Source organism: Crocuta crocuta, unplaced genomic scaffold (assembly GCF_008692635.1).
Source record: "Crocuta crocuta isolate KB4526 unplaced genomic scaffold, BGI_CrCroc_1.0 scaffold179, whole genome shotgun sequence".
Classification (NCBI taxonomy): Eukaryota; Metazoa; Chordata; class Mammalia; order Carnivora; family Hyaenidae; genus Crocuta; species Crocuta crocuta.
In genome coordinates, this window is record NW_027551568.1 from 6,884,387 (window position 1) to 6,896,430 (window position 12,044).

The window sequence follows — 12,044 nt, forward strand, 5'->3', positions numbered from 1 at the left end:
TTATTTTAAAGTTTATTTACTTATTAGGGAGAGAGAGAGAGAAAGAGAGAGCGAGCGAGCAAGCACGAGTGGGAGGAGAGGCAGAGAGAGGGTGACAGAAGATCTGAGGCAGGCTTGGAGCTCTCAATGCAGAGCCCAGTGTGGGCTCCAACTCATGAACCATGAGATCATGACCTGAGTGGAGATCAAGAGTCTGACGCTTAACTGACTCAGCCACCCAGGTGGCCAAGGATTATTTCAAGCTTAGGGAATCAGGATGTGCTTTGCTGAAGATGCAGGCTTGAAATGGGCTATATCTTCTGGGTGATTTTAGATAAGGGGACAAGAGGGTTTAAGGATCCTAAAAGCAGAGGAAGAAGCATGAACGAAGACAGGTGTTGATGACATGAGGGCACAGCCAGTGAATTCGCTGAGCTGAGTTTGGGTGTGTTCTCCAAGGGGATGCTGGAGGACAAGTAGGGAGAGCTTGCCCAGCCTGCCTGGCACGCCTTAAGACGATGCACACCCTCAATCCTCCTCGGCCGCAACCCTATGAGGTGGGCAGGGCAGGTAGAATGGCCTCAACAGAAGAGCTAAGGGAACTGTAGGTCAGAGACGTGGCCTGACCTGCTTGAAGGTCAAAGAGTAAGGGGGCCAGGACCAGGAATGGAACCTGGTTTTCTTGGACATGAGTCTGATCTTTCTCTTCTGCGGCTTGCCTCTGGCCTGTGACCCTGGATTCCAACAGACCAGGATAGAGACAATGCAGCCCGAAGGGAGGGACCCACGGTGGGGATGACTTTGATGCTGCTCTAGTGTCCTACACAGTCCCCCCTCTGCCCAGTGCACCCCCTCCCCCACAGAAATGTTTGCAGGCCTTCAGGACATCCAGCAGGGGATGGGATGGTCGTGGTGCCTGTCCTCACGGGGATTACATTTAGCGGGGACAGATGGAAAATAGCTTCCTGTACAAGTAGATAATTTCATTTAGGGACAATGTGCTCTGAACATAGTCAACTTGCAACTCAAGAGGGACCTCCCCTTGGGGCTGCTTGTTGCTGCTGGGAGGGAACTCAAGGGAGTTTTTCCTCAGGGGAGCTCTGAGTTGAAATGCTAGAGACCTGTAACCGCCATGGCGGTCCCATCCTTCTCGCCACTTGAGGAAGGTGTGAAGAGTAAAGAGGCATCACCCTGGGGAAAAGACTTGGGGAAAAAGGCAGGGAATGATGAATTTCCTGACATGGATCAGTCCCTGGATCCACTCTTTTCCTGCCCGTCCCAATGACGGAATTCACAGGGGTCCCCGTTGTTCCCACCCAAGCTCATCTGACTTTGGGTTCTGTCTTTTCACACTAACAACAGCCCTGACTAATTCTGTAAGTGACCTGCCCCTCTGTGCCTGTTGCTGGATCTAGTTTCAGTGAGATAATGCATCTGTCCACCCCTAATGGACAATAGGTATACAATAGGTACCAGTTCATACCTGCTGCTAATTTGCTGGTGGTCACATGGGGAAAGCAAGTGTCGTGTTACAAGGTCATAGGTGAAGGGCATGTGGGGACCAAGTGCCTGAGTTCCGAACTAGGCTCTCCCACTCACTAACTGCGTGACCTCAGGCAAGTTTCTTACACTCTCTGTTTCAGTTTCTCTTTCTACGAACAGTGATGGTAACATCAGGACCTACCTCTGAGGGCCATTGTGAGGATTAATTGAGTTGACGCACATACAGCATTTAGAAGAGAACTTGGTATACAGTGAGTGCTCAATAAATGTCAGTCATTACTATGACCTCATCCTTTCTAGGTTTGCCGAGGACATGAACAAAGCAATGAAATCACTGGAGAGGTTGATAAGACTATCACTGTATGCTTTCTACACCTTCAGGAAGGCTTTTTTTTTTTAATGGTCTTTCATTTCCAGTTATAAACTAAGAACAGAATTTTCTCTTTTTTCACATTTGACAGAACTAAAAGTAATGAAAAGAAACTTCTCACGTGGAACTCCTCTGTAAAATTGGTTAACCCACATGACACAAAGGAAAGCCTCTTCCCTGATGTTCATCTTCAGAGGGAAAGTACTTGCTTCCAGAATATTCTCAATCCAGTTATCTTTAGGATGGTCTTGAAATAATGAGCTCAGGATTAATTGTTTCAATAACCTACTGCATGGATGCCATTTTATATGAAATTATAATTTTAATAAGTGGTAGGAAGCAAGGCATCATTTCTTATTATTCCCTCTTCATGATAGGCCCACAACTGATACATTAAAGAGACTTGTAAAACATATTATAATTAAGGTCTTATTTTTACATTAAATACATTTTCTCCAGGAGAAGAGGAAATGTCCTCGTAATATTAAATCTTAAAAAATTGGTTTACTAATCAGGCTCTGTGCTGACAGCTCAGAGCCTGGAACCTGCTTTGGATTCTGTGTCTCCCTCTCCCTGTGCTCCTCTCCTGCTCATGCGCTCTCTCTTTCTGTGTGTGTCTCTCTCTCATATAAATAAATTAAAAAATTTAAAAAAGGGGGGGCACCCAGGTGGCTCTGTCAGTTAAGCGTCTGACTTCAGCTCAGGTCGTGACCGCGGTTTGTGAGCTCAAGCCCCACATCAGGCTCTGTGCTGACCACTGAGAGCCTGGAGCCTGCGTCAGATCCTGTGTCTTCCTCTCTCTCTGCCCCTCCCCAGCTCATACTCTCTCTCTCTCTCTCCTCTCAAATAAATAAACATTAAATAAAATTTTAAAAGTTTGTTTAAATCCTTGATGTTTGGCCTCTATACCAGCTGTAGGCAGTGATTCACTGCCAGAAAGGTAAGTAAATCTATTTGGGCACATGCATCGGAGTGAAAGAAGAAAAGAGAAGCAGATGGGAGAAATGAGAAGCTGCAAGCTCATGGTTCATTGGATGTCTCTGTCTACTAGTTTTTAAAGTTTATCAAGTAGGGGAGCCTGGGGGGCTCAGTCAGTGAAGCATCCTCCGACTCCTGATTTGGGTTCAGGTCATGATCTCATGGTTTGTGAGTTTGAGCCCCGCTGGTTCAGTGCTAACAGTGCAGAGCCTGCTTGGGATTCTCTCTCCCTCTCTCTGCCCCGCCCCCCACCCATGCACATTCTAGTACTCTCTCAAAANTCAGTAACTTAATCATAACCATTTGCAGGACAAGAAATGGCCTGATGATTGAAATTGCTCCCTTCTATGAGCTTTCACAGAAATGTTGACAAACATGATTTCTAAACTTAGATGCAGGGTTCACGTCTGGCAGCAGATGAAGTTCCTCAGGTTATTAACGGCAGGTGCCTCTTCTGGCCAGGGCTGGGATTCTACCAGCTGCTAAATATTTCCAGCCTCACCCCATGCAGAGATGGGCACAGATTAGCAGGGTCTCCCCGGCCGGCATAGACTCTGTGTCCCCAGAATGGAGATTCGTTCAGAGAAAAGGAAGAGGCAGCATTACCATGGAAGCAGAGATTAGAGCCATGTGGTCCGTAAGCCAAGGAGCCAAGGATTGCCCACAGCGGCCAGAAGGTGACAGGGGCAAAGAAGAATCCCTTCCCTCCAAGTCCAGAAGCCCTGCTGATGCTTTGATTTCAGATGTCTGGCCATCAGAACCACAGGAGAATACATTTCTGTTTTTCAATTTTTTTTTAATATTTATATTTGAGAGAGAGAGAATCTGAAACAGGTTCCAGGCTCTGAGCTGTCAGCACAGAGCCCGATGTGGGGCTGGAACCCACGAACCGCGAGGTCATGCCCTGAGCCGAAGTCGAACGCTGAACCGACTGAGCCACCCAGGTGCTCCACATTTCTGTTGTTTTAAGCCACCAAGTTTGCAGTACTTTGTTACAGGCCCCAGAGAATAAAGGCAATGGGTCCTTCTGAAATCTGAACTGAGACATGAGTTTCTAGCCACGTGGCTAACTGGATGACACAAATACCTAATCTGCAGTAAAATGGACCTTCCCAGGCTTATTCCTGGCAGACGTGTGTGGGTTTGCTCGCCTTCTGGGGCCTTGTCCAGGCGTCCCCTGCGGCCCCCCTCCATGTCCTGGGAAGAGCTGCACCTCACCTCTGCCCGGGTGCACAAGCCTGATGCAGGGGCTTTCTGGAATCATTCACGATGCAAACTCATGGAACACCTGCCTTTATGAGTTCGGCTCTATTTACATGACCTCATCTTACATGTAATAACTCCCTGGAGATAGGCATTGCTGCATTGGATATGTGGTTAAATTCTAAAGTTTGCAAGACAGCCCCAAAGCCATGCAAAACCACAATTGTCCCTGACATTCCTGTATCTCATTTCTTTCTCTTGCAGTGTCAGACTAAGACCATCTTTCTGTATTCAAGCTCCAGATGAAGTAGCTAGTGGCTGGCTTGTACTCAGCAGAGCCTTACTGTATCCAATTATTTCTCCCTTTTGTAAAGCTGGGAGAGTCTCCCCCAGCAAGGCGGGGTGCCCACGCATCGTGGGGGGCAGGAGGGAGCTGAGAGCACGCTAGACCGTCCCAGCCTCTTACCAGTGCCCGCTCCTTGGGAGCACGGGCAGGAAGAAACAGTGTAAAGCGTCATTTCTCACCCAGTGCCTGGCACACAGGAAGCTTCCCGAAAAGTGTTAACGATTCCTCCACCCACGTTCTGGTCTGTTTTCAAGGGAGTGGGGGAGGGGATTGTTTGCATCTGGTCACGATGTTATCCGAGACCATATGAGTAGTTTTGAAGGATGAAAAAAGAACCCCAGCCTTGCCGTGCACCTGCTGTGATGGGGACGGGGGCGGTTACTTAACATTTCTGTCTTCGTGTCACCGTCTGTTAAATGGAAATATTGGTGGCAGCTAAGTCCCAGGGTTGCTATGAGGACAAAATCAAGCCACTTAATTCGTAACTGTTAACTGCATAGGATGGTTCCTGTGCCCAGCAAACATATGTAAGTGTTACATAAATACAGGAAAAAGGAGACTTTTGCTTGGGGGAAATGCATGGGAGGAGAAAACTCCGGAATAATCCAAAAAGGGTTTTCTTAAAATAGGCATTTGGATCCTTAAGGGGGCCTTGATGACCATAGCTGGAACAGCTCACCTGGAAGCTGATGGTCTGATCTGGACGGTCACAGATGGTAACTGCTTCCCTGTGGAGGCAGCGAACGGCTGACAATCTGATTAAACGGTATTCAGATGCCAGCCCTGGGTCACCGTTTGCTCTTTTACGAGCAGACCAAAGTGTGCCATGCTGGGGGAAAAGGGGTGACTTCTTTAGGTCTGTTTCCTCCCTCGCTGGTAGAAGGGGCTCAGGAACACGTCCTTCCCAGACGTTTTTGAGGGCCAGCTGAGAGAGAAAAGGACACAGCATCTGGTAGGGGCCCCGTGGGTCAGGGCACATGACTTCCACGTTCTGTGTGTCCCGAGCATTTAAAAGTCAAATATGGCTTTTTAAAATAATATGAGCAATTCTATGAACTGGAAGGAGATAGAGAACAGAGGGAAACTGAGCTGGGATGTTCACTAACCATAGGCATCTGGTTAAGGGGGGCTGTACCCCAGGTATTACAGTGACTCAGGAAAAACAGGGAAAAATATAATAACTAACACTTAAACCATGGGCTTGCTAAGCCCCAGGCTGGCTCGGAGTGTTCTGTGTTCGGTAAGTCACTAATCCTCATCACAAAAGGGAAAATTGGTGACTTCTCTCTAGCTTTGCTGTAATGCTCTCTTACTGTGGCTGCATTTAGCAGATTTATGTATTAATCTATCTAGCTGTTAGGGCTTCAATATGTGAATTTGGAAGGTGAGGTGGGAGACAAAATTCAGCCTATAATACACACTAACAGATAAGACTGAGGTCTGGAGATGCCAAATGAGAATCACTGAATTAGAGGAGTCTAGACAAGAAAAGAACATTACATTTGAAGAAACTAAAGCTCAGAGAAGTTAAGTCACTGGCCTGAGCTCACAGACTTAGTCGATGGTGACTCTGAACTTGAACCTTACCCTTCCCTACCATCCCCCCCTTCTTGCCTTCCTTCCAAGAACAGTTGAAATAGTAGCTTCTCCTTGCCCTCTCACTTACTATTTGTTTGTCTCTAGCCATTTACAGAACTGTCTGAGCCTCAGTTTCCCTATATGGAAGGTCGGAGCAATTGTTATGTCAGGGAGAAGTTATGGGTTAATGTGAGACGATGCAGATAGACCAGGCCTACCAGAAACACATTCAGCCCAAATCAGTCTTCTTTCTCCTCTTTGTATACAGTTATCATGAATGCCTTCATTGATTGATTCTGTCACCTAGCCGCCTATCAGCAGATGCATACTGGGTTGGGCAAACTAACAAGGCACTGAATGCTGTGATTGAGCTCACATTCAATTTGGAGACACAAACCTAAGGATACCTAATGCCAACGGATGTTGTCAGGATGTCTGCATTGGGAATTTGGCCCTGGGGTGGGGAAGGAATGTGACATTAACACTGACACAGGCTTCAGAGGGGGCCCCTGGGGGGCAGAACTTAGATGTGTCCTGCAGAGTGAGTTTTCCTTAATGGGCAGAGCGTTGGTGAGGGTGCATGGAATGGTCAGGGTTGGCTGGGTCCCCGAGGGCTGAAGCGTAAGGTGGGCAGGATGCTTGTAGAAGGGACTGGGAGGGAATTACAGTATCCACCTCTAGGGCGGCGCTCTTTTCTCCTATCCCAGCAGTCATGGGGATGTGATTGATGATTTGGCCAGCACCCCCCAACGTATCCCCTTGCTGTCATTGGTCTGGAAAAGGGACCCTGTCAGGTTATACCCACCTCATTTCCCCTGAGTCCTGTCCCCAGTGCAAACTGCTGATTCTTCTCCAGGAAACGGATTTTCACATTGTAGACTTTGTTCCCATAAAACACCACCAAAACATAGGGTTCTGCCCTGGACTTCGTGGAACAGTCTCGGACCAAGAAAGTGCCGTCCTGGAGCAGAAGGAAGAATGGTCTCTTGTCAGGCAGGCCAGCAATAGTGACACTTGTGTGTTTGAGGTTCCCAAATGGCTTTCTTTTTGGCAAACCAGATCTTTGGTTCAGTTTAATTCCATGAGTTTTTATTGAATGTCAGTACATTCAAGGGATCTTGTTGTTTTCTGAAAAGTATATCGGTCAGATCATCCCCTTCTTCCAAACCTCCCACCATTCCTGACTGTCCTCCGTGCCGTGCCTACAACCTGAGCACGATGCTCATGGGCAAGTGCGCCAGCCTCTCTCGGGGATGCTGTTTTCCGCATCTTGGCTCCAGCCGAGCCAGTGTTTCTCAGAAGCACTGTCTTGCTTTTGGGCTCTCAGCGTTCTCCCAGGCCACCTCATCTGCAGGGAGTAGCCCTCCACCTCCCCTCCTGGAGGGGCTTCCTTCCCCTGCTCATGTTCGCATCTTTCCTGTTCTGCCTGATGCTCAGGTGTTATTATAGAGACAGTGGAAGCCACTGCAGGCTTTAGCAGGAGAGGCTTTTAGCATAGAGCAAGGGTCCCCCAAAGAGAGGTGGGGCTTCAGTCATAGATAGTAGATATGTGAGGGAGGGGATAACATGGCCTCAGGTGAGGGCAAGGCAGTTACAGGGGAATAGGAGACAAAAGGAAGTAAGAAGATGTCTGAGAGATAGGAGGAAACCCAGAAGCTTCCATGTGACAGAAGCCAAGGGAGGGGATGGAGCATTTCTAATAAAAGGTCAATTAATGTGAAATGGCCTGAGGGCTGTGAATAGGCAGAATGTGAGGACCAGATATATCTTAGGGAATAGCTCAGGATGAATGTCTGGGCATAAACGGCTAGGAAATGGAGCAATTCTCCCAATCAGAAACACACCTACAAGGCTTGGTTTTGTGGTTACATCATGTCTTTTATAAGATGAAAAATACGAAAAATCTGTACATAGATTCTTATGTAGATGATTATAAATGATCTATGAGGATAGATCTAGTTAGATGTGTGCAGTACTTCCCATTTTTTATAGAGATAGATCTATATAATAATTTATACATATAATTATCTATACAGACTGTCTTATATCAATAACTATATTATAGATAAACAATATTTATAGTATAGATTTTCATAATAATGCTTGGAAAATTATGTAATAATACTATTAGTGTATTAAATTTATAAATCATACTAAAAACACTGTAGTGATCTGACAATGCTGGTAGCTAGGGTTTATTGAGACTTGCTCTCAAGATGCTAAGCATTTTACACATATCATTTCATGTGATGTTTACACCATCTGAATGTAAACTCAAATTTGAGAAGTCATTCTCTTCCTATTTTATAGGTAAAGGTAGTAGGGTCTAATTGCTTAAGTGAATCCACTAATGCATCATGGCCAATTAGTAGATAACCTAAAACTCAAGCCCAAATTTTTGCTCTTTAAATGTACCAGCCTCTGAGGACATAAAGTGGGATTGAGGAACTTTCTGGAACTTGTTCTGCCTCAAACATTCAGCTGTAATTGAAGCCTTAAGATTCAAGCACAGAACACTGCCCAGGACTGAGGAGGCCAAGACACGTCACCGATTTTTGGATTTATCATCTTAACCTCTGCAGTGAGTTTGTCACAATGAATCTGGGCAATCCTGCATCTTAAATGAAATTATCTTTCATTAATTGGAAACATGTTTTGACAAAAACAGAGACCAACAGAATAGGAAAATATGAAGTCATCCAACTGAGGTTCTGTTTTCTCAGTACTTTTGTGGGAGGAGGCAGAAAGAGACACACAGAAGGGGAGCAAATGGAGCCTTGGAGTCCCCGGATGTTGCTGGAAGGACATGATGTGATGTATATGTCGCACTTCTAGCACCATCCGTGGAGCGGCTCCTGGAAGCAGGTTTCTAAGACTAATTGTTCTGTTGGGAGACAGGCTCAGAGAGCGCAGTGGCTCATTGGGTAACAATTAGCCAAGAAGAGGAGGAAAGGTGGGAACTGGCAGCCTGCCCCACCCACCCCCATCTACCTGGCAGGGGTCAGCCATGGTGGGACTCCCTGGGGAGAGGGAAGGGAGGACCCTGTAGCCAAGGTATCACTTAGCCACCTGTGGCTCCCCATTGGAATGTAAAGAACTATAAATGGCTCCTAGAGGCAGTTGTGATTTTGTGAAAAGAGCACTGATCTTGAATACAGGCTCTGCCACTTTTTCCTTTAGACCAAGACCTTGGTTTAGCCTCCATTTCCTCCTCTAGAAGATGAGAGAGTTCTGATTATTTCTGATATGTTCAGGATACTATGTCAGCAACGGTTTAATTTCCTACTGCTGCTGTAACAAGTTACCATGACCTTTGCGGACTAAAACACCTATTTATTCTCCTATGTTTCTGGAGGTTGAGTTCTGACATGGGTTTTACCTGCCTAAAATCTAGTCATTGCAGGGCTGGGTTCTTTCTGGAGGTTCTCAGGAAGAATCCATTTCCTTGCCTTTTTCCGGCTTCCAGAGGCCGCCAGGGGTCCTTGACGTATGGCTTCCATGTCTGACATTGACATTCCTGCCACATCTTATAGGTTTCTTGTGATTACATTGAATCCACACAGATACTACAAGATAGTGTCCCCATCTCAAGATTCCTAATTTAATCACTTTTGCAAATTCCTTTTCCCATGTAAGCTGATGTATCCACAGGTTCTGGGGATTAGGATGTAGGCGTCTTCTCAGGGGGCATTATTCTATTTACCCTTGAAACACACATATTTTATCTTGTTTAATTTTACAATATTAATTCTGAGAGTTACATTTTATTAAAATGCATTGGAGACCTTTCATTCATTGACCCATTTACTAATTAACGAGCTTGTTCATTTTTGTATTTCCTCATTCAATAGTAAACATTGCACTGGTTAGCAGAGGCGAAGTTTCGATGTGGCATCACTCTTGAGGCCCTTTCTGTCACTTCTGAGCTATTTCTCACAATCAAGTAGGGCTCTCTGCCCATAGTTGAATAGTTGCTTGATAGCTATTTGCTATTTGTGATGATACTTGTAGTGGTCATTTGATCTGATCATAAGTATTTCAGTGCCCCTCTCCTTTTGGTCAAACGGTAAGTTTGCCCTTCCCCACCACCTTGGAAGGTAGACCTGGTCGTGTGAGTTGTTTTGGCCAAGGGAACGTCAGCAGAGATGAGGTTCCTTTTTAGAGGATGTGGTAAGAGCCAGCGTGTGATTGGCGTGAGCACACACAGAGATGTGGTCTCCAGCAGCCTAGGTCTACCCACCAACCTATCTAGCCTTGGAACATGAGCAAGAATTATTTTGCTGTGCTAAGCAACTGAGATCTTGGGGTAGTTACTACAGCCTAACCTATCATATCCTGACTATCACAGCATTCATGATCCCTGTACCTTTCTTGAAGTCAGGAGACTTAAAGATTCACCTGCACTTTGGGCAGACCTTTGGTAATGAGATGAACTTGGAAGAAAGCAGAAGGAAAGCACCTTCCATGGTGACCTCCATGTACACCCCCGCTTTCACATTTGATCTCCAAACTCAAGGGCTGCTTTTACTGTTTTCACTTCACAATAAAAAAAAAAAAAAAAACCTAGATGGAAAGACATTTTGGAATGAGAGGCAGTCATGACTAATCAGTGACACAGCCGAGTCCCCCTTTTAATGATAGACTCCTGAGCACTGAGAGATACAGGCTGGTGCATCAGAGCAGTGTTAGAAAACTGTGTGACGGCAGCAGTGAGATGGACCCTCTGACAGGTGTTACCTTGTTCTCCTTCCTTAATGCCTCTTCCACCACGTGGCGACTGTATTCTCCAATGTACCAGTCATTCTGCTGGACATCCTGTGGTGCAGGTTAAATGATGAATAGTTTAGGGTCAAAAGGAAGTATTAATTTTAATCAATTAATTACCTAAAGTGTACTTGCGCTCCACTCATGCCAAATCACAGTTTGATATATAGTAAACATGCACTACAAAAATTCCATCCCTGGATCTGGAAACGGACACAGGAAAGGTAATTACAGCTTAGGAATTATGAAATTGGCAAGACAGAGTCTGTCTGCCATCGAAAGTAACCAGAAATTTCACTCCAGGTTTTGAGGAAGTCCCTTTGGCACCACACTCAACATGGATAAGAACTCCTCTGTCTACCAGGGCTCTGTGAGTCTGCGCCTGCTGAAGCTGATTTAGGTGGGATGCATATTGTTTGTGAAGCCAGTGTGGGCCTCGTCCTTGTGTAAACAGCAGGGGAGGGGTGTCTGGGTGACTCGATCCGTTAAGCATCTGACTCTTGATCTCTGCTCCGGTCATGGTCTCACAGTTTGTAGGATGGAGCCCTGTGTTGGGTTCTGTGCCGATGGCGTGTGGATCCTGCTTGGAATTCTCTCTCCCTCTCTCTCTGCCCCTCCCTCGCTCATTCTCTCCCCCTCCCTCTAAAAAAAAAAAAAAAAAAGCTTAAAAAAGCAAGGGAAGGAAAGGGGCAGATGAGAGCATCTTTACAGCACTTGCTTCAAGTCGCAAGTGGTGGACCTGGGTCTGTCCGGCTTTCTCCTTGTACCATGACCCATTATTATACCCGTTGAATTATTTTGATTATAAAATGCACCACAACAGAAGGAAGGGCGGTCAGAGAGCTGTATTATGGATCTGCAATTCCTTTACTGGGGTCCAAGGATAATAATATCAAACAATCTCCTGCAGGAGCCCAGCATCTCCAAGGTCATTCTTCATTCATTATCCCAATCCGTGCCTGCAATACTCCTGTGACCTAGGCATGTCAGGACAGAGCAGGCTCTGGAAGTCAGCACCTGTCATATGCTTGGCAAGAGCTAGGTCTTTGTTCTCTCAGAGTCTCTGGTCCTCCTGGTACATACAACAATGGGCACCCCAAGGATGGGTGAGCACCATTGGGAGAGGCATAAGCTAACTCTAGCCTCACCCTGCAACCTCACTGGTTACCACCCTCCAGTCTGAGGATGTGGGTCAGGTCAGCCAGACGTTTTTGCTATTCCCTTTGGGTAAGCCAGTCCTGCTGCTCAGAAACCCTCCCTCTCCTCCTCCATCTTCCTTTCCTCCTACCCTTGACCGGCCTCCCTCCCCCCCCCCCCCCCCCC

General features: G+C 46.3%; 1 protein-coding gene across 1 annotated transcript in view; it reads right to left on the reverse strand.

Moving 5' to 3' along the window:
- Nucleotides 1-12,044, reverse strand: part of CLNK (cytokine dependent hematopoietic cell linker) — a 171,973-nt gene that overhangs the window by 2,524 nt on the left and 157,405 nt on the right. Inside the window, 2 exon segments of the mRNA XM_077750389.1 lie at nt 6,763-6,918; nt 10,695-10,772. Coding sequence (XP_077606515.1) covers nt 6,763-6,918; nt 10,695-10,772 — 234 coding nt within the window.